At 36.6% G+C, this 24419-nt stretch overlaps 1 protein-coding gene across 1 annotated transcript; it reads right to left on the bottom strand.

Annotated features, from left to right (window-relative positions):
* Positions 1-773: 773 nt before the first annotated feature.
* On the bottom strand, positions 774-18195 carry LOC140151447 (sulfotransferase 1A1-like). Its single transcript, XM_072173796.1, has 7 exons — positions 17692-18195; positions 10619-10795; positions 9702-9826; positions 8727-8970; positions 7772-7866; positions 4070-4298; positions 774-1815 (listed from the first exon to the last, which is right to left on the bottom strand). The coding sequence occupies exons 1-7, from the start codon at positions 17705-17707 to the stop codon at positions 1703-1705; spliced, it is 999 nt and encodes a 332-aa protein (XP_072029897.1). The 5' UTR covers positions 17708-18195; the 3' UTR covers positions 774-1702.
* Positions 18196-24419: the final 6224 nt, after the last annotated feature.

The raw sequence follows: 24419 nt of genomic DNA, 5'->3' as shown, positions 1-24419 counted from the left end.
GGACTTCTATTAGAGTTTGAATGACATCGTACATTAGTATTGATTTTTCCGTTAACAAGAATTAATATCACATGTTTTATTGCAGATAGGAAGTTGGCTTAGTCATACTATCTGTTGATTCAGAACCGGAAGGTGCCGGGTTCGATTCCCACCTATGTCTATTTTTTTAAAGACTTGGAAAATTACTGCAGTAAGTTTGGCGCGCGATCTCAGTTATTCATTTTCTGATGGCTGTGCCTCTTACAGGCACCCTCCCTCTGGAATCCAAACCACGGTTCGCTCATAACACCTCCCTTAAGGTGTACTTGTATAGTATTGAACAATGTACCTGTGCAGAGGCATGTGAGTTTGCACCGTGCGTTACAAACAGATACATCTCCAAACTTTATTTGTATTTATTTTACAGCACATCTCATCAGAGGGTCAGAACGAGGATGAATAGGGGAAGTGGTTCTTATAGACCCTATCGAATACCACGTCACTCGTCCTCATTTAAATAAAATTGTGCCCTCCGTAAGGTACATTTGTTGTTGTTTTTTTGAGCCACGGGGCAATTCGCATGATAATACAATAAAACAGGTAATAAATGGTTTTTGGAAATGAACTAAAGACCTGTCCATCACTTACACTTACAACCAACATGCCTGGCATTTCAATTGTTATACCGTTCCAGGTGAGTTTAGGGTCTAAATTTGAAATACTGAGATTCTATAGTCAATTTTGTGAACTTTATTCATAAAAGATGCAGTTAGTTAATAATCAATACAAATGGATGTTTGATACGTTTTATTAGGGAATTAGGCACAAATAATTATATTGGATCAAGTTGACGAACTTTCTTTCATCTTACTGTTAATATAAGGCCCGGATCATCTTTTATTTGACGTCGAACAAGTATTCGTAATTAAATCTTATTTCGAGCCGCTTGTGTATATATAACCTGCTAACGAATATTTGTTAGCGTTACAATTGAATAATATATTTTCAATTCAACGTCAAACACGTCAACAAACATATTTACTTTAGGAGATAATAAAATGAATTGAAACAGATTGAATAAGGAATGATTGTTGCATCGAATATTCATCGTCGAATATATACCAGGACTATTATATCAACTATCATCCCGCAAACTCACACCTTGATACATCATTTATATCACTTTCATACGTGCTTATCTTGGTAAAATTGATAATAAAAATGTATGTTTTACTGAATATGTACCAAAAATGTGATCTTTTTCTTTTCAAATGTTTCAACTACGGTGGCTCCTAAGAAACCACTTTGAGAAAAGTTCTCAACATGTCCGGCTAAAGTTGATTTATGCTAAGCAAGAAATAATAAATAAATACTTGCATAACTGCATTTAGATTTCAGATGAAAACCTTCATGCGATTTTCTCCTTATACTTTTCAGACGAAAATGTTTGCATAGGCCAAATGGAAGTGCTGTGCACCTGAAGAAGCCGTTGTTTCTTGTTTTGAGACCCAGCCGTGTATATCGCCTGATGGGATGTCATTGTCTTAGGAGGGAGGGGAGGTCATGAATATGTCGGTGACCGGAGTCAATTTTTTATGATCCCATATCGCGGGTTGAAAATTTTTAGCGTATTCTAGCTGCAGTCGCGTCACTATTTTGGAGCAAATATCATAAGGCTGTCCGTGGGAAGAAACAAACTGTCAAATTCAACAACTTCGTCTTTTCACGATCCAAAATCAAAGACCAAATCACTTCCAGACATCTTATCGGTGTAGAGTTTATCAAATATATCGTTCTGTGCCACGGTGAAATGATTCCGCCAGTCTCCAACAGTACCTACATGTGTGATTGGAAAAAAATAAACACATAAAAGACATGATACCAAATAATGACACACAAAAACAACACATAGTCCCGATTCCAGAAACTGTCAGCACTGTTTTCGCCAGCCCATTCGGGGCTGGTACCTGTTTCAGGTTTGGGGTCAGTTTACTCAAGAGATTATATTTTAGTGGTATTGGAATGATTTTTTTTTTTACTTTTTGTGGTTAAATTTTTTTTTAAATATTTTAATTCGATTTGTTAGGAAAAGTAAGTATGTTTTGCCGTTTCAACGAACGAAAACGAGTGAGTATTACCAAAGTTATGTTTGAACTAATTAATTATGACTTTAAAAGTTTAAAGGCCTAAATGTAACAATAATAGTTAATATATATAGCATCATATGGTCAGCAGAAGAAAATCTGACATCACCTATGATGTCATATCAGTGTCCTTGACCGGGGGTCCTTACTCCTTGACCACTGAACAGCGTGATATCATGTTGATAACAGATCTATAGAATCAAAATCTTCATCATATCCCCGGATCATATCACAGATTCTCAACAATCTGTGATCATATGGACCATATTGATGTGAAAGTAGTTATCTATCATATCCTGTGTCGTTTTATGGATAAAATGACTCAAAATGTTATTGATGAAATGGTTGCTATCATAAACATCAGTTTTGTCTTTTCAACGGGAAAAATCCGATGCAAAATAAAGTTTTTAGGGCCTAGCTATAATATGGGCATAATTTATGCATATAGTATTGAACAATGTACCCCATTTGACATGCACTTATAGATAAATAAATTGTCTTACTTTATTAATTTAATAACTTCTTTATTATAAATAAAATGACACATAACTATTTGATTCATAAAATTACATTCAACAAAATGATTGAAGAGAAAACACACAAGGCACTAGGCAGACTGTTATAGAATGGAGTATGTAAGATGCCATGTCCGTAGCTTCGCAGGAGTTTCCGACTAGCAATCAACATGATCAGCACATTCAGAAAAACACAGTTTAAGAGTGAAGATTGTAGTGAGTAACCAGTCCTTTATAAATGTGCTGGCCACTATCTATTATAATATAGTAGGCTTAAACTATACATTGCGAATTAATTAAGTTATTTTAAAATAAAATGTACATGTAAGTTAACTCAAACCGGCAGTGTATATATCGAAAGCAGTGAAATCGGACATTCCTAAGCGAAGATATTGAGTTCGTAAGTTCTGGTATTACAAAATTGGAAATTGAGATATCGTGGGTAAAAAGCTGAAAAGACAAAAAAACCAACGACAACAACAACAACAACAACAACAAAACAAACAGACCAGAACAATTTGGAGTACATGTAATGAATTAAAAGAGTTGACATGAGATTAGGAATTAATGTTTTCTGCTGTTTCAGTGTGCATGTTCTCATCGTTGATGGTTTGGTGGACTGTCATGTAGATGTAAGCGTGATCCTAAAATGCCTTTCACATTGACCAAAACTAATTACAAGACCTCTTCTACATTGAGGCTGGCTTTCCCTTTAAAGGGAATTTTTATTTAAATATTTTTCATCCATGACGAAACTTAAGATAAATGTTGAATTCGTCTTTGTGTATAATCTTATGCACATTTGAGTACATAAATATCCACGATGAAACATCAGCTATTCCTAACTCGGTGTAAATTATATTTTGTATAATATATGATACCGTCACCTTCATAACCTAATTGCCTAAGTCATTTTTTGCAGTTTGGGGAAAAAGGCAAAATACTGAAAAATGCAATTTGGTTAAGAGGGTGACGTAATGATGGTGTGGTGTTGGTGATCTTGAAATTAAAAAAAGGCCTATGTGGATAAGATTTACGTATTCAAGCTAATGATAATGACAACGTCACTGATATAGTGGTACAAGTCCTGGTATAACTGTTTTTAAACAGTTATACCAGGACTTGTACCCTAGTCGTTGAAATACATTGTCTAAGTCACACACACACAGATTAAGCAAAGGTGTAAAGGTAAATTTTTTCCCCGTCGAAAAAAGCCACCATTTTTCATGAAAGGTGTTAGAAGAACGCTCTCTATGGTAGTAATGACTAAGTCATTTTGTTATACAGTATGGCAATTGTTAAGAAGATTGAGTTAAGCAAAAAAACTCAAAACCCCGAAAAAAAAATGAATTTGGCAAATTTGTTATGAGGGCTACGATACTCTGTAGCAGTTATACTGTTCCAATGAAGGATGTTAAGCATCGTACATACCTTTTCTCAAGAATGAAGTTTGCTGATCTTCTTGAACTTCTTTCTTGATGTCTGCTTCCTTCTTTCCATTCTCGATATCATCTATATTATACCCCAGACTATCTGGGTTACATGCAGGGTTCTTTTTCATACTCTTAAACGTACACTTTTCAACCATTTTATCTAAGACGTCATCAGGAAATGTTCGTCCAAGGTAATCAGCAACTTGAATGATAGCACCTTTGAGATCCTTAATAAATGGAAAGGAGAGACCAATTAGCTGAGAATAACAACATTACAGATTAAGTATGATAAAATGCAAACAGAGGAAGAGGCTTACGCATCATATACACTGGAACATGGAAACATTCAAACATTACAAACTAGCGCACGAGATCAAATTAATGATGATTAATCGTTATTCTTAATATATTAATATACAGGGGAAAGAAGAATTACGCATCGCACACTAGCACATTTAAACATGAATTTACAAATCAGAAATGGAAACATAACATGCATAGGCAGATATACCATGCAGAGTAAAAACTACCTGCCTGTGCGGGGACTTGAACACCAGACCTCTCGCTTGTCGGGCGAGCGCTCTACCACTGAGCTACACAGATTGTCCCTGATAAACAGGACTCAAGTCTGGTACTTATGGATATGAGCAGTCAAGGGTGAACAGTACAAACAACACAGAACATACCAGTGTACGAGATCGAAATCAATTAATGATGCTTACCCGCCAGCCTAATCATACAAACAGAGGAAGAGGCTTACGCATCATACACTGGAACATGGAAACATTCAAACATTACAAACCCGGTACCCCAGGTCAACATAAAAAGTGGTAACCATGTGTGTTCTTCCTTTTTTCAAAACCCCCCTTTTCACTGATTTTTCATTGATTTTACCCCCTTTTTTTGCCAAATCACTGACAAAATCAGGGTAAAAATACCCCTTTTTCAAGGTTTTCAATGAGAAGATTTCCAGACACCCCTTTTCAATGACTCCAAATATTTTAATATATTAAGTACAAAATGTGCAAGTATGAACATTACTTTGTGTCTGTTGTACTCCCAGATGATCCTGTGTTATTAACTGGGGTAATTACAATGCCTGTATACTGATTTTAATTGAAAATGAACCAAAGAGGAACAATCCCTCGAAGTTTTGTGTACAGAGGTTCCTTTAAAGTATTGTGGTACCCAATTTTTGACACAAGACCTCTCCGGTCGGTCGTAGAATTCGCTCCAATCACTGCCAATGTTTCCCGCAATGTTTTCAATTCACCACATGGAAAAGTGTATACGGCAGCCAAAACGGTTACATCTGACACCATCGATGTTCGCGTCGCTCATTCAGCTCTCTTCAAACTGCGGGAGCATACGTGCAACACCCACTAGACAACTATATCGGGAAACCGCCGTGCCAATAGTAAAAAAGCTGCCTTCTGACGCTCTCGCTGTGACGTGACGATTGAGGGCGGAATCAATGAAATGCCAGAGGATGGAGGCTGAAGACTCGGGCTGAAGACATCGATCGAACGAACCTGTGAAATACCCCCTTTTTTTTTAATTTCGCGGAGACAATGCTCAGAATACCCCCTTTTTTCGCGATTTCGCGGTCCGCGATTTCAGTCAACAAAATACTCCTTTTCCGCGAAATTTAGAACACACATGGTTACCACTTTTTATGTTGACCTGGGGTACCGGGATTACAAACTAGCGCACGAGATCAAATTAATGATGCTTAATCGTTATTCTAAATATTAATATACAGGGGAAAGAAGAATTACGCATCGCACACTAGCACATTTAAACATGAATTTACAAATGGAAACATTACATGCATAGGCAGATATACCAGAGTAAAAACTCCGGACACTGTATATATAGCCTACTGTTTGTACTGTTCACCCTTGACTGCTCATATCCATAACAGTTAGGACGCTGGACAACCGATTGTTATTGTTCTGCAAGGCTCACTCATTTAATAAGGCAATACAAACGATCGAATTTGGTATTCCAATGAACAAAATTTTGAGTTACACCTTTTCAGCGTAAAATTTTTTTTCTCGGCCAAATGAAAAGCAATAATTTTCATTTTTTCAGTAAATGTCAGGAAAAACTGTAATACTTGATACTGTATTTTTTTTCAAATCTTAGTGTTAAACTTAGTCGTGAAATTCAGTCATTTAGTGTAAGATTTTCGATTTTGATAGGCTTCAACTCTGCCCGCGAGCTTTTTTGGGATCAACCTTTTAGCTTTTCAAAGTAATATAGTTCGCTAAAGAAGGATTTTTCCCAACTTTCTAACGCACATCACCGTGAGCGATATATCATAGTTTTGTCAGAATTTCCGTTTTGATTCCATAATTTTTGACTACCAGCTGAAAAATTTTCAAATCCACGCGTGAAATCGTAGGCTAATACTAGCATTGTGGATCGATATCTCTGGGTGCCCGGCCTGGATACAGTGTTGCCAGAACTTCAATATAGCAAAGAAATTACCTAGTGTTTCAATTGTCATGAAGGTGACTGGGTATAGTGCCTTTTGTTTGTGTTTGTTTGAAATTGGTTAAACCCACCGAAAGTCATAATGAAGCAGCCAAAACAATACAAGGTTAAACATGGAAGTTTATAACAACCTATTATAATGACCTAAAGGAAAAATCATTTATGGCAACAATGAGCCTTGCATGGTTAAAATGTGTTGAGTACCCACCCCACCCCCATAGGCCTACATAATATTACATACCGGTACCTTATAATATTTATATAGCACGGCTATAGCTATACATTTAGAAAGTAGGTCCTATAGCGCTAAATTATGACAAATAGGCCTACACAAACCCGAACGCAAGTCTGAAGGGTGTAATGAAAATGCCAACCCGCGATGGGGGGGGTCATTCAAAATTCAACTGGAGATAGGAGGGACAGAAAATTAAAATCCCCTCTAATAACACGCGAATTTTTCTAGGTTTGGACAGTGGATTTTCCCATGGACCTCATCCTAGGTAAATAAACAAACAAACAAACAAACATACAAAATGGTTTTCATAATCATGGAATCCATAGCCCCTATAAATTGAAATTGCAGGCTATCACGGGAGCAAATTTCCAAAATTCACCTCATTTACCAGAATGGGTGATTTGGGCTACCAAATCGCTGGTCAGGCAATCCTGGTTTTCAATGGAAAAGGGACCTGGTTGACAACAATTGAAATATCGATTATTTCTGCTGGTTGGTCTCGAGATAAAGTACTGAGTTTGACATTTTCGGAGCATGAAGGGAAAAAGGGTAAAATAAAAACGGAAATTCTGACTATAATATATAGACCCACACGATGTGCTTTACAGAGGTGGGAAATATCTTTCGTTAGCAAACTATATTAGTTTGAGACGCTAAAAAATGAATTCCGTAAAAAGCTCGCGGGCGAACTAAAGGCCTATAAAAATCAAAAATATCACACTAAAAGACAAAATATGATGCTTGAATTTTAACACCAGGATTTTAAAAAAAATGTATATCCAAGCACTATGTCTTTAACGGACATTACTGAAGAAAAAAAATATTGCTTTATATTTGACCGAGAAAATAAATTTCATAGCAAAAAGGTGTATCTCTGAATTGTGCTGATTTTAACATGTATCGATCGACTTTTAGCGCGACTATGCATTTCTAAAGAATTGGTTGTCCAAATAATAATTTACTTACATGTTTCATATCTTCATATTTCAGAAACAGTACATTAGGATCATGTCTATGCTGCCACCAGAATAAGTTATGCTCGAACCAGGGTCCATGAGCAACTGTTGGGGAAACAAACGTGATATGTTGGTATTGCTGACAAGCAGCGATACAAAAAAAACAACAACAAAAACGACGAATTAATTTTACGGGCATAAGAAGGGCATAAGACTATGATCCAGATGATAGTTTTGCCCCGCTTGTTATGGCAGTACATAGGGGTTGGGTTAGGGTTAATGCTCTGCGTGCTGGCCATTGCCTTAAGCATAAAAAGTCTAAATTTTGAGATATTTTCTCAAAATATCAAGAGCTATCTCAAGAACCACTGAACCAATACTAGGCTTGCTTGTACTCATTTCAATGCATTTTTTTCATGAAAATTTGCAATTCTGAAATTTTTTTATTTGTTTTTAAACTTGTCGTCTGAAGTCGACTCGACACCCACGTGGAGAGGGTTAAGTTTTAATATGTCGAACAAATAGAGTGTCGAAGAAGCCGATAGTTTAAGCAAATTCTGTTGAAAATTGAAAAAAAATTAAACGGCCAATAAAATCACTTCAAAATAAAAAGGTAGTAATATTTTTATAGGCTCAATAAACCTGAAAGGAAAAATATCACCAAAAACTTGAACAAATAATATTTTCAACATTTATATAATTTTCTACTTATTTCCCACATATTTTGGTAAAAATCGATCCACTTCTAAAAACGACTGTTTTTACTTGCATATAGGCCTACACCTAAAAATATTTGGTCGCCTTGAACAATGTTGAAGTCATTAAAAGTAAAAAGAAACAAGAACCCTCAATATTATTATTAGGGTTTTTTAACAAAAGAACCATTTTTGGTTCCATGATGATAGAACTATTTTAGAAGGGTTCTAAATTGAACCTTTATTTCTAAAAGTTAACAATAACATTACCATCGCCACTGATGAAATCTTGAAAGAAATCATCCCACGTCTTGTAAGTAGGTAACGTCACATCCGTGTTATGAAAATGATAATAAGACACCAGCACGTCTTTGGGGTTCCTTGCAATGTAAAGAATCTTGGGTTTTCTTTCAAATATTTGTTGAGGTAGAAGTTGGCTCGGTAGATGTGTTTTGATCATGCGTGGTGAAGGCATGCTTTCAAGTATCTTGTGACTTGGCGGAATTAGCCCAATCTGCAACAAAGAAAATGATTCGTAATTAGCATGATTAGTACAGACCTGCTTCTAATTAGTGCAGACCTATGCCTTTAAAAGGCGATCGCATGGCATGAGCCATATGGTTCCAGTGATAGCCAATTAACTATTGATAAAACTGCAGCGAAGACCCTACACTTTTTAATATTAATTATAGGAAATAAGTCATGGAAACCATTATAATCGTATATTTTGTGGTGCGGTTCTTCGGTTCTATATGTCTATAGTTAAGGCCGACATTTATACCAGAACGAAAGTTTTGGATGTGTACCCGTCCCGAGAAAAACCATGGACATAAGACAGAAATGACACCTCTTATATCAAGCCTTTTAAGGCTTGATATAAGGGGTGTCATCTTAAAAGATCTCCTTATAGAACCCATATACCTTTCCTCTCGAGTGTCATCTTTATTGTCTCAATATTCTAACGTTAACGCAACTACTGCTTGGTCACTCCACCGACTCGCCTTAACTTATTTTCCTTGTTCATGTCATTACTTCTATTTGTTAATTTTAAGTATCCTTTTGTTTATAGAATTATATTTTTGTTGTTTTGCTCGTTTTTGTTGTTTTGTTTGAATTTGTTACTTTTTCTCTGCTCAAATTGTATAAAAGATCCTTTTTTAAATTTAACACCACCGACGTAAACACACGCACGTACCCATCCCCACGCACCCCCCCCCCCTCCCACCGCTGCCACCATCTTCCTACCTGTGAATGATGGTTGACCCATGTAATTTCTAGGAATGGAAACTTAAAGAATAAATGGGTCTGATTGTTGTTTTCTTTTTCACCATCGACTATTTGTGAGACGATCTGCTGCATCCATGTTGTACCTGTAGAAGCAAATCATAATTAATTAATACTATAATAGTTAGAATAGATACCGACGAGTGATTATTATCTAAGTTCCATCCAGCTCCAGTGATAATCAGAAGCTGAATACGCAGCTCAAAATACTTTTTACGAAATTACCTGATTTTCACCTCTTCTTCCTTTTCTTGCAATTTACATAAAAATGTTCATCACCTAATATGGACTCAAATTATAAAATATCTCTACCTACAACTTGCTTTTAAACCATCTTAATCCGGGATCTTAATATGTCATTTTTGCCCTATGTGTATAGATTTGATGTTTTTTACGGTTACCGGTACTTTGACATCATAGTAACTCAGACGTGTATCACATAACAAAATTTGAGTACTTGAATAGAATAAATTACCTCAGCTATAGATACTGTCAAAAATTTAATGAAATCCGTTGATAGTAAGCTCTCCAAAATGAAGTGAATTTAAAAGGGGGGGGGCAATCGCATGGCGCTTGAATATAGAAAAAAACTTCAAACACTAGCAAGTTAACATAGGTTTCCCTTTGGATAACACGAATACTAAAATAAGAATCCTTAGACCTTTACATTTAAAATGCACTGTGAAATTTCCTCCTACGATATTTATTTTCGGAAAAAAAATAATTTTGAATGAGGCTACTTGCATCAAATTTAAGGACAGATTTTGTACAAACTTATCGTAGCCTTAATAGGCCTATATAAGACAACTGGGTATAAGCTAGTATTATCGCAAGCTCACGCTCAATTGACCCCTCTCCCAGCCTTTTGAGTTACATACCTGCTTTTGGATAGCTGATGAGATAGATATCATCTGATCGTACTTCAAATGTTCTGATTTCTTTTAGCGCCGATGCCGGCATAACTTTGAGGAATTTTACCCCTTCATAATAATGTGTTATTTCTTCATCTTCTTTTGGAATAATCATGGGCAAAGATAGAAATTTCTGAGTAAAATCTGAAAGAAGAAAAAAATCAAATGAGATACAAAGGTGGTGTTAGGTGGCGTTTCATTCAAGATGTTTGAATACGACATTGTAATTCAAATTTATTGAATACATACTGCATGCCTGATGTGATTTGCTCCACAGCGACGCCCTCAATTTTTCTAGAATTTCGACTTTTTGCATAATTGTACATGTCTAATGGTGTAATAAAATACCATGTGAATGTCTAAGCCTGAAGTGCTTTAAAATCAGTCAAATTTAAGTTTTATCCGAGCTCACAGATCTTGTGATGGCTGCTGATGCGTCTCGTACATGTGTATCATGGCTGCCCTATCAACAAAGTCAGATAAACCGTCTTGAAAATGTTCAGAAGAGGTTGGCACGTTCATGCATTCCAGTACCTAGGGGGAGCTTACTTACCAATTCAGACTGGAAAAACTAGGACTTTCATCACTTGAAAACAGATTTCATTACTTAGCCATAGCTTTTGTCAGTAAATGTCTCTATCGTGTGTATGATGTGGATCCTTTTGTTTATGTTCAAATTAACACTCGTCATACTGACACTACAAAATTTCACCACAATTTTGGTAGGACAGATTGTTTCAAATATAATGTTTATACCCGTTTTCCCGTGCAATTCCAATCATTACCTCTCCACATTAGAGATAAGTTGAATATCAGTCTTTCTAGCTTTTTATCTAACTGTAAATTACATTTTAAACAATCCAGCTGACTGGTTGATTCTTAACTAAATGTAAATGTAAATAATTTATTATGTGCAATATCATTATTTTCTTTTTCTTTAGATTGGGAGCCTTTGGATGAGATGGTTGGAGAACAGCATGCATGCACTTTTGTTCTGTTTCTTCATGGAGTGCTTTTAGGTTGACCACTTCGAAAGTGGCATTCTGCTACTATTTGGTCTTCCCTGCCAGGGCACTCTCGTTCTTGTTCGTCCCTGTGTTCTTGACTTGTATCCTGTTCATCTACACACCTCACCCAAATGCTCCACCCTTTTTTGCTGTTGATATTTTATTGGAAGGAATGTCAATTTATTGTTTAATTAAATTTAATGATTGTATTTAATTTAAAATCGATTTCCCTCATTATTTTAATTTTTTTAAATGTATTTTATCATGATTGTATTGTACTTTTATATTGTATGAATTTTGTTTTGTATTATGTGTATTTTCTGGCAAATAAAATGAAATGAAATGAAATGAAATCATTGAATCAGTGGCGTATAAACTATGTGTATGTCGCTATTCGTCTTACGTCTTATTTATACGTCCCAGCTGCGTGAAGCTCATTAATGATCGGTGGGCTTATACACGCATTGACGATAATTAGGCCTATACGCACTGGAATGAAACATACATTTTCTTTGTTTTAGCTCATTAATTTTGTTGGCTCGAAATTAAAAGGGGATATATGATATGTAGGCCCCCTATAATGTGATCTGTGAAACTAACATTTTTCTGGAAAACAAATGTGATCTTTCATATGTGAAATATGAGAGCCACAATGAAGATATAATTCATGCAAAACTTCAGCTTTGTTACAAGAATGGATTAAAGTTGAGTAATTTCACATAAGAATGTGGGAAGAATGCACGATCACAAAGGTTGATGGATTGTTTGTATTGACTGTATCAGATCATAGATCACATAAATAAATAATATATCTCGTATAATACCGTATACATGCTACAATTGTGTGACGTGTTGGAATGCTGTTACGCAGGAGAAACAAATTTCATATTTTAGCATTTTATATAATAGCATTCTTTCAAATATCAACAACATAGCTAAAGCGAACAAAATATGCGAATGGTTCGTGATGTAAACGCGAACAAGAAACAAATGTGTTAATACCCCCCCAAATTACAAAACATTTCTTCCCATAGGCCTATGCCTATACTTTTTGCAATTTTGTGTGATTATCTCATAGTTCAATATTACTCAATATAGTCTTAGAGTGCACAGATGGTTGATAAAAGCTTTTGAATGACATAATGAAGGTAATTATATAGGTAACAAATGCCATAATTAGGCATGAATGATTATAGGAATTATCATTATCAAGACTGGCTGTCTTTTCTATGCAGCTAGCATACAGAGCTATATATAGCATGCAGTAACTTGCATGTCATCTCTCCAAAATAACAAGACTATAAAATCATGCAGTAATGATCAACGTCCGTTACTGTGTTTATTTATACAGCCCCCAGGGGCGTAAATCCATTTTTGAAAGTGGGGGAAACACTGAAAGTGGGGGAAATAAAAAAAAAAAAAAAAAAATGGGCGCAAAGCGGCCATCGCGTTGCGCTTGCGCGACGCAGGGGGGTGTCTGAGGGGGGATGTGCCCCCCTCAGAAGTAAGAAACTTTTGCAAAATGAATACCTAATTGAAGCGATTTGGTGGCCCATTTTGGCACTATTAGTGTGTAAAAGTTTAGTTTAAAAAAGCCAAAAATATGTGAAATGACAGTCCACAAAGCCTTTCGTGGAAAAGTTTTCCCTAGGCCTATAAATGACATAAATTGGCAAATGTGGAAAGCAGAAGTGAAAATGGCTACTTGTTTAGCCACTACACATAGTCAGGGAGTGAGAGCCCTAGATAGGGTGTCTGCTGGAATTAATTCCTCAATCGACAATTTTTGTACTGGTAGACGTGGCTTTAAATATTCAATCACATATCCAAAATCGGCCAAAATCCACCCTGGGCAAAAAAATCTACAGGCATTTGAAAATCACTATTTTTCAGTAAAAATGAACAAATCACGAACGCTTCCGACTGTAAGCCGCATTTTCGCAAACATGGTCAATGCGTCCGCGCTTATCGTTTTGTATTTGCGTGCGAGCTATAAGTGAGCGTATTGGCGTTGCGTACTGCGTAAAACCGAATTCAAACCACAGCGTCACGCACATAGACATACCACCTAGACCTGTAACTGCCCATCCCTAACCGTGGCAGTAGGTGAAGCCACGTATCCAAGGTGATTTTGGTCGGGTGGTCGGACGCGGAGAAATAAGCGTTCATGTCTGGAACGAAAAACGCGATCGTTTGCGTGATTGCTGCGCCGTTATCGCCCGCGTCAAATGCAACGTGTTCTGTAGACGCGAACATGTCTGCTTGTTTGCGTCCGGGTTGCGTCCTTGTCAAAATCGCCCGGGGGGGCCACTGGTCATTGACAAGGGGGTATCATGCGTGGCCATGGAGTTTCAAAAAGCACCCTAAACAAGTATGTGCAACGACTGTAAATACACCCCTAAATAAGTATAACAAGTGTAATATCCTACCCTAAACAAGTATTGGCGTTTTTTTACCCCTTAGCAAGTAAAACATATATTTTCGACACCCTAAGCAAGTAATACTACTTGAAGCTCCATTTTCATTGATTTCTTTAATAGTAACTCAGAATGGCTCTGCTACCAGGGCAGAATATGGCTATTTTAAAATTACAAAATAAACGTTACATTATTTTAAGCTGATTTATAGTATCAGAGAGCCTAAGAAGGAATTAAATGAAAAGAAAATTTACAAAACTCTAAGAAAAAACAACAATGAAGAAAAGAAAATAGAGAAAAAGAAGTCAAGAAATGTTTTTATATCATTTTTGTAGGCCCTATTAAAGTTTCGACAATTTATTCTCCATCCTCCAAATATTATTATAGATCTACAAATCATGTTTCAAAGTGAGACAAAAATCATAAAATAGTGGTCAGATTTTTTTTATGACCTAGCATGCTAGGCCTTATTGCGAAAAGATGAAAAGTGCATATTAATAATTTATTTTAAAAGCTTAAAATGACAACAATTAATGCCTACTTCTGGAAGGAATCGGATGAATAATAGTGGTATTATTTCATAAGTTGAATAAAGTATTAGGATGAAAATAAGTCGGTAAATAGCGACTGAGATGCATGGTGCTCAATCAGTTCAACCAAGACTTGCAGGATTCGTGTATGACTGCAGAATTTGATACAAATACAAAAACGTATTTTAATTCTGCACCATATCCATCTTACCTTTTAATATTCATTTGATGTTTTCACAATTTATTCAAAAGTTTAAAATTTGTTTTTTAAATAAAATCAAGATCACTTATTGTGACAAAATTCTGACAAAAATCTGATGCTTTTGACGATAATAACATGCATGTTTTTATTTATTTATTTTGTGGATAATAGGTCACAGGTCAAGTCAATCAATCCTCTTCCGTAGATATTTGTGGTTAAATAATTATATACAACATGAAAATTAGCTTGGAAATCTTTATTTTTATCCATAATACAAGATAGAAAATTCAAATAATAGTAAAAATATTTTAAAATGAAATGAGAAACTTTGGACTTTATAAAGGAGAATTGAAACTCTTAAAATCAGAGTATTCACGTGTACATTGTACCGGGACATTGTACTGCATGTGTACATCACCATTGAATGTTGTAGGGTTGTGTAGCATTGAATGGGTTAATGGAAAAATATTAAGGCCAGCTGGGCGAAGACGGCAATCTTTATGGACTTAAAGAAGAGACTAAACAGAGAACTACACAGTCAAGTCTAGGGATAAACACGAAGGACATGAAACTTATGAAGGACTGGAGTCTGGACGGACCCTAAATACGTAAATCTGTTGTGAAAAAGATACCCTTTTTCTCTAATTTCCATGTTTTTGACACCCTATTCACGATACGTACGTACAGTGCCTGATCGTGAAAAAAGACCCTTTTTACGTGATTTTTTGGCCACGCATGATACCCCCTTGTCAATGACCAGTGGCCCCCGGGCAAAATCGTTGCTAAGCAGTGTTGACTTCACTACGCAAACCAAAGTTATAGGTCTAGGTTATTGTTTGTCTGGGGTCACGCAGGGGCGTAAATCCATTTTTGAAAGTGGGGGGGACACAATGAAAATTATTAGTCATTGATACTTCGGCGCGACAGCGCTGCACGTTGCGCCCCCGCGACGTATGGGGGTGTCTGAGGGGGTATGTGCCCCCTCAGAAGTAAAAAACTTTTGCAAAATGAATACCTAATTGAAGCGATTTGGTGGCCCATTTTGGCACTATTAGTGTGTAAAATTTTAGTTTAAAAAAGCCAAATATTTGTGAAATGACGGTCCATGAAGCCTTTTGTGGAAAAGTTTTCCCTATTATTGTAGGCCTATTAAATTACATAAATTGGCAAATGTGGAAAGCAGAACAGACTACTTGTTCCACTACGCAGGGGTGTCTGAGGGGGGATGTTCCACCCTGAAAAGTTGAAGCCATTTGGTGCATCATATTTACACTATTTAAATCATTGCTTAAACTGAAAAAAGGGTCCGAACTCAATTAGCAAAATGTTAAATGTCATACAGGTCCACTGATCAGGCCCGTACCCAGGATTTTTTTGGGGGGGTGCTGATTTTGAAAGAGTGGACTTTTTTTCCGGGGGGGGGGCAATTTGGTAAAAAGTGGACTTTCTTCCCCAAATTTGGACCTTTTTTGTCCAAAAAAAGCGTAAAAAATACTTTTTGTATACTTTGCAAATTTGGGGAGGTGCGGTCGCACCCCACAGCCCCCCTGCGTACGGGCCTGCCACTGATATGTTAGGCCTATAAGACCTGCCCCCCTGAATCCGCGCCTGCGGGTGTAGAAGTGAAAGCGACCACTTGTTTAAAGGCATATACACACAAGGGGTAGGGGGTGTCTGAGGGGGATGTTCCCCTTCAGACGTTGGAAAATTTTACAAAATGAAGGTCCAATTGAAGTCATTTTGTCAAAATTTTACTTGAGATTCGAGATTCACAATTACTAAAGCATGCATGGATTGATGTTGAAATCATTTTTTGGTGATAAAATGTGACAGATCCTGCATATAGGCGGGCCCGCAGGATTTTCACACGCTTATGGGCCGTGGACCCACCTTCACGCAACGCCTAAAATAACCACAGGCCTATATATAACCGACTGTGCGGTTTTTGTAGGCATGGGTAGTGATGGGCATACTCAATTACATGCAATTCAACCTTTCTCTTCTTTTTTTCTCCCTTTTCTCTTCTCTTTTTCTCCCTTTCTCTTCTCTCTTTTCCTTTTTTTTTAGGGGTGGGGATCAAAAAGTGGGGGGACATTTGATATTGTGTCCCCCCACTTTAAAAAGTGAGGGGACGTGTCCCCTGTCCCCCACCGATTTACGCCCTGCCCCCCCTTCATCGGAACTCCATGTTAAACGGTCAAAGTATCCACTTTACCTTGTTATTTCGGCTTAAAATCCGGCCGGTATTACCATAGACCATATTATTTCATCATTTACCAGTCCAATATTAAAACAAACATGCATGCGTGTTCGTAACATTTTTAAAAGGGTGCATTTATTTTTAGATAGGGTAAAATAATGGCGATATTGAGATTTCAAAACATTTTCAAAGTTTCCACAAATGGCATGATACATGCAGGCTGTATGCTGTATCAAAATAATTGGTACCCATCATCAGTTTTTGGTGTTTGCTGAGAAGCCTGCTCCTACAATATGCAACATTGGATCCTCTTAAAATGCCCAGAATTTATTGTTTTATGACCTTTTATCTGTTTATTCATCGATACAATAAGGTAACTCCTATGTTGCATCATGTGACAGTCTTGTCCACAATCACTGGAAGCTGATGGGTACCAATTATTATTATTCTTTTGGTTAAGTCGGTAATTAAGGTGCACAATGTGCATATCACACCAACTGAAGATACAACCAATCATTTTGATACAACCAGTAAATATTTGTGGAAACTTTGAAAATGTTTTGAAATCGATTGATATATTTAAGCTTATTTAATATTAATCCGTCATTATTTTACCCTATCTAAAAATAAATGCACCCTTCATAAATGAAATACGAGAAATTTGTATTGAAAATGTATACTTACCTTCCCAGTCTGCCATAGTATAAATGGAATTCTAGGTGCAACTACAATCATATACGTTCAGTACTGATGTACTGCAATTCAAGCCTGAGTATGACAAGTAGCTTCAAGTTGAGTAAATTATTCACCAAAATGGAAATAATACAGAGGTTTGGTTGTTAACAACTTAAGCAAATAGCATACATTGTATATATACATAACAGCTCACAGCCATGCAGATAGGCAAATAATCTGCGATACTGGTCATATTATTATCGGATGGTTACAATCCAATATCAGTGATCATCGGGAACCGATGCAGGTGCCGATCGAATAAAATATGGCATTTATTCGAGAAGTCATATGTGAGTGTTATCTGCTGTATTATGGTTCAGGTTCAGTTCAGCCGTGCATACTAAATGTTAAGTTCCAAGACATGCATTATTATTGTTTCAAACTCGAGTCGCTTGTAAGCTGTAATCCGATAAAAATAAGACGCTTTGCCAAGAAGCAGGGAAAACTGCAAGAAACCCGGGTTAACTGGGGTTAACTGTAGGCCCTACTAGGGGACGCAGGGGTAACCTTGTCAAGCAAATACTTCGTCTATTGTGTCCATCACTTAATCCGATAAGTGATCGATGTATATGTAAACCACCAAATAAGGGGTGGTGCAATAATTATATGTACCCCTGGGGTGAATTCTCAAAATGGTCTGCCAAAAATCGCTTGCCCCCCCTTTGGCCGTGCCAAAAAACCTTTGCCCCCCCCCCTTTCGACGTGCCAAAAAACCTTTGCCCCCCCCCTTTTGACGTGCCAAAAATCTTTGCCCCCCTACACATTCAAGATTTTGGGGAACCCGAATTTAAAACATTAAATTGTCTTATCATATAATGCGAGCGAAGCGAGCAGGAAATTTTGCATATTTGAATGTGTTCCTAATGTTTTCCTACGCCTTTTTATGGCGTAATATAGAAACGGTACCAAAATATCTGTGCCAAAATTGCTTGCCACCCCTTTCGACCTGCCAAAAATCGCTTGACCCCCCTTGACCTGCCGAAAAATGCTTGCCCCCCCTTCTGGCCTGCAAAAAAAAAACCCGGGGTACGCATAATTATTGCACCACCCCTAACTTCTCCATTGAAAAGCACGTAAAAATCAACTTTTTTAAGCGGCGTTTTCTGCCAGGCGTGACAATATTTTTCACTTTTTAACGTCATCCTTGTATTAATTAAGTACTGAAATTTCCTTTAAGCTTCAATTTTGGGGAATTTTACAGATTCAGTTTTTTTATTTAAAAAATGTTGAAAAGCGACGCCGCTATTTCAACGCCAAAACTAGCATTAAAAGTTGTTCCGTTAGCAGTAATTCGGACAGGGCCTACTTTTCTTGTGAAATCGATTTGTATAATTTCATATCTATTTTAGTCATTAATCTATACTATTAAAGAGGAACTTGCCGATAATCGATACTTTGAAGAGGAACTGATCGATTCATCGGTATCATGTCAGAGATTATAGATGACAAAAAAATTAATAAATAGATAAATAAATAAGTTCAAGCATTTCCAGATAAATGGTAATTGCATAGATAAATAGATAAATTAATCTTACTATAAATAGGGGAATGTTGTATGTATGTCACAAGTGTTTCATAGCATAGGTCCTACAGCGATAATCTTTCTGGGTTTGGAATGTCTCCCTCTATATATAATATCCCAGGAACAACCCATGGCGCTGAGTTTATACTTACTGGTCGCTTAAGATTATTGCGATTTCAACTGCGAGACAGGACTAGAAGCTTTTGTTATTGTAGGAAAGTGCTTTTACTTGATTGATTGCTAATCAATAACTCACAGCTTGGCGACTAGACTACTCCGTAGTCCACTTGCAGATTGTCATGAATGTGCATAATTTGGATATTGCATTTAAGCTTAAAACTCCGATTTAAATAATTTGTGCACAATTGATAGATTTTCACAACTGATCATCTTTTTAGTCACCGTACTCCCTCTGTATGTTAGCTTCCCAAGTGGACTACTGACTTTGCCTTGAGAGTTAGGCCAATTTCTGGCCTAACTAAAATTAGTGATGATGTAATGCATCTTTAAAAATGAACCTGGCTTGTGATTGGTCGCCCAGATCTCGTTATTGTTTAAATCCTCCCGACGCGTACTGGTACCATTATAACTATACATGGTACACAACTATCTAGGGAATGCGGCGCTTTTGTGCTGGTGGATGAACGTATGCATCTAGCGCGTATTGTACCACCATGCTTAGTCTTGTGGTTAGATTTTATTGATAAACAAGTATGATTGACAGTGTGTGAGTCCGGGGTAAAGTTCTGCTTAAGAGTGAAAGTCCATAGTCGATTTTAAATCGTAATAAACTGGCAGATTCTAAAATTAGAATTGTTCAGTATTGGAGTGCCATTACAGTTATGCCATTATGATATGTTGCATTCAATAATATAAGCCTACGTATACTTTACTTTTACTGTCACAAATATAATTATATAAACTTTTTCATAACCATTTTATACCAGTATTTTGATGTAATAAATATCAGTATAAATTCGAGTTCAACTGAATGCGTTCATCATGATTAATAACGTATTTTTATTTATCAAAAATCGACTATGGCATAGTCTACTTGGCGACTGATTGTAGATCACTATAAATCGGATGTACTGTTGACCCCGCAGTTACGGTTAAGAATAATAGACATACACCGGTTAGTCCATGCTAAGCCAAATAAAAAAAATCATTTGTTGTACGCCCACCTCCTTCCTCACTTTCTGGGATCAGTCTATATTTTTTCATTTTTCAATTTTCATATTACATTAAAAGGTTTCAATACATGAGTGAAATGTTAATGCGTATAAACAAGATTATTAGTCAGCTAGTGTTTTTGTGGAATTCTAAGGGATCTTACCCCTCATTAATGATGGTTTCGTCGTTTTCATGGCATGTGCTGAAATGCCCGAAAACTGCTAGCAATGTCAATTTTACATGAAAACTGCTTTATTTGGTCAATTCAGCAAAAAAACAAAAACAAAATCAACAGCCCCCTCCCTCCTCACTTTTCCAACTGGGATGCGAAACGGATTAAAAAATGTATGTGGCCATATAGCCGGGTGCTATGTTGGTATGTTATCAGACCAAAAGGATGTATGCTACGTGTTGGATGTATGTACTGTACTTCTTTTGTCGTGTTACAATAATCGTGATAAAAAGTCCCGAACATTTCTTTTAAAATTAGAGATAACACGCATTCTGCTGTTTTGCTTTTTTGAACAAGAACTATTGTGTGAGCAAAATAACACGGACAGTTTTTTCTTTCGGGTGGTAGAATTGGTTGTAAATTGACAGATTTACCGAGGTTTTTTGTAATTTTTGTTTCCATAAAAATGTTACTAGAAAAATGCCAAAAATATCACATTTTTGGCCAGTAAATTTTAATTTTTTTCTGCCTATAAATTAGATTCGACTTTAAAGTAAACATATATATGGGACATATCATATTTCATTGAGGTGTTCTATGAATGCAACCTTCGCAAAGATCATGGTGCGTCACAACAAATTCCCAAAAATATGGCCACTTGCATGATTTATTTAGGTATTTACGTTTAAAACGATCCCTGCAGCATAGTCTTTACCCAAGACGAAAATTTAAAGTGTGCGCTGAATTTATGCGTGACCCTATCATAATTATAGGGTGCTTGCACGGAAGGTCATTCGTTCAAATCATCCTCCAGACACGCTCCAGAAGACATGCAAATGCATGGAGTACAATACCAATTGCCTGTTTAACTGGTATTGATCAAAGTAATTCTTTTGTACTCCATGCATTTGCATATCTTCTGGAGCGTGTCTGGATGATGATTTGAACTAATGACTTTTCGTGCAAGCACTCTATATTCGGGATCACAGCGGCCTTCAACGTCCAGCCAAAGTGTTTTTAAAATGCATAAAAACAACTTGGTTTTAATGCTAATTATTGCATGTTCCAAGGAAGTCTGATTATCATTATAAAATAGCCGAGTGGGCGGGTTTTCGCTGAAATATTTTTTGTGTAAAAACTGCAGCATTCTATTTATAAAGGAATAGGCCTATATGAATATTAACTGCACAACATGTAGAACGATTCGTGATACCCAATTGTGGTACAGTTGGTGTTGTTTAGCAGGGGGAGAATTTTATTTCAATTTTATATACGTCAAAATATTTTTTGAATTTACTGAAAATAAACGCTCAAAAAATGATGAAAAATCGAATGTAATTTTTACATAGAACCCCGATAAAGATTACTGTGTCGTTTTTATGGTAATCTAATCTTCTATTTTCTAAAAAAACATCTTGGGGGTTCTATGTGAAAATCTTGAATAAACTGGGGGAAAACCCAACGTCTATACTCCGGGGACTATAGGCCTACAAGAAAATGGCAGATTCCCTATAGGCCTACATTGTACGGACCGATATATCAATACCATGATGCACGATGCAGTCAAAGTTGATATTATCTATTGTGCTCAGCACAATACACGCCGGGAATACACGTATTGTTGTATTTCTATTCTATACCCAGAAATGTTGGAGTTGCCTATAAGCTATATGTTTACACTTCAATATGGCTACCAGCAACTCATGTGGTCCAATGGATTAGCGCGCTGGACTTGGCGATACTGTATGCAGCTGCGGCGTATGTTCGATTCCCACCTCTGCCAAACTGAAATTCACTTTTTTTTTTCACTTTCATATTTGGGAAATGGGACTGGGCGAATTTATGTGTGATTCGGGATCATATTTTTTAGGATAGGTGCTTTTAAATCGGAAAGATAATATGACAAGTTTTGAGTTGAAATGCCAATAGGCCATTTTTTCCCGGGAATTTTCTAAATCCGGGTGGTGTCGCGTAAGCCGGAAATTAATCTCATAGGGCCTGCACTTTGGCTCGACATTTGAAAGGGGCGTGAATTCATTTTTGGATACGCCCCTATTATAATTAGGTAATACTCGACTCACACACATTCCCTATATGTATATACATGTACCACATGTAGTAAATCTGCCTGCTTTATCTGTATTGTACCGTTCTTAAGCAAATACGGTAGTTAAACACGATTTCATCAAACATTATAACAATAGCTCTTTTACAGTGTGCAATCATCCCGGGAAATAATTGGGCAATAATAGAGGATGTGCGTGAAATTATTGATTGGCTCCATACAAAGGAATTGAACCGGTGTCCTTCACCGTAATCATAGCGCAATGCAGTGCATTCAATCCATTCAATCAAACGTTGTCGTCAACCTATTTGATCGTATAGTGCATTTGTTATGTGTGTGAGACGAGCTGTCGCGGTAGATTGCAATAGCTTGTAAGCATGCTTTTGTTGAATGAATTTGAGTACTCCGCCATATTTACGGTATGATACGTCATAATCTAGGTGATTATTTGCATTGGATGTCTTGAATACGCTGGCGAGGTTGTGTAATAATCGGATTAATGCTATAACAGTAGGTGAATACAAGTTTTAATATATCGCGTTGCAAAGCCCCATTCAGTGATCCCAGCGAAAGTGAAAAAAAAATCAAATTGTTACTTTTATAAAAAAAATTAATGAAAACAATTGGCAAAAAACCCAAGAAAACGGCAGTATTGACGAAGTTGAAGCCCCATTCAAATACATGTAGCTAATTTATATATACTGTCAGTATATAAATTACAGATTCACGTAAATGCATTATTTTTGTCTTAAATAGGCCTACACGGCTTAGGGCTGAACCACTAACAGAAGACACCAAGTTGATGTTTTATGACCTTTGACATTCTTTTGTGGCGAGTGACATGGTCAGTTCAATTCACGCCGAGTGTCCTTGACAGGTTTAACTCTGCTTCAGTGGTCAATGGTGGTCATGAAAGAATTCAACAATCCCAAGCAATTGTCTGAAACTGCTCTTCGGATGATGTATCATAAGAACTCAGTCGTCAAATGATGATAGTCATATAATGACCAAATGATTATTACTGACTATATCATTGAAGACTGAGTTCCGCAGTCTTGTACAAAATCTGAATTTTGATGATTTTTACGATCGTCCGGATGAAAAAAATCACTGAATGGGCCGTTAGTTCACTACTCTCCTTACCTTGGCAATATGAATCAAAGAAGAAAAAAGAAAAAAAAGAAAAAAAAAAGAAAAAAAAAGACAAAGAAAAGAAACAATAAAAGAAAAACAAATATGAAAAGTTCGAACAATATTTGGTTTATAAAATTAATGTGACCGTGATGAGGCTCGAACTCACCACCTTCCGATTTAAAGTTCGAAGCGCTAGTGTACCAAATTCTGATGCCTTACCAAGTGAGCTGTGCTCCTGAGATACGAAATAAAAATAAAATAATACACTGTATACCTGCTTGTGTCGGTAATTGATTTACTCAAATTCCATAATGGTACAGTGCAACAGAGCAAAAATGCCCAAAATTTAAAAGCTATATAATTTATGACCACTATACACTACACATAAAAATACTAATGCAAGGGAATTTCAACGTAAGAATCCAAACAATTAAGTACCAACATGCACAGCATTGTCCTTATATCACATTTGGGTTTTAACAAAATGTTATCAAACCTCTACTGTGATTGGCAGCTGCACAAGGCATCTCTTTGATAGTTGATAATGGCCATCCATTCAGCAAGTGGCTACTAACTGACCTTCACAGGCTTGGATGAGCACTGTCATCTGC

The sequence above is a fragment of the Amphiura filiformis genome, chromosome 4, assembly GCF_039555335.1.
Source record: "Amphiura filiformis chromosome 4, Afil_fr2py, whole genome shotgun sequence".
In the NCBI taxonomy this organism is placed as follows: Eukaryota; Metazoa; Echinodermata; class Ophiuroidea; order Amphilepidida; family Amphiuridae; genus Amphiura; species Amphiura filiformis.
This window is presented reverse-complemented; position numbering and strand designations above follow the sequence as displayed.

Coding starts and splice junctions, on each gene's coding strand:
- LOC140151447 (XM_072173796.1), bottom strand. Junction 7,867..8,726: donor AGATTTCATCAGTGGCGATG/GTAATGTTATTG, acceptor TTTCCCCAACAG/TTGCTCATGGACCCTGGTTC. Junction 4,299..7,771: donor AATATGAAGATATGAAACAT/GTAAGTAAATTA, acceptor CCATTTATTAAG/GATCTCAAAGGTGCTATCAT.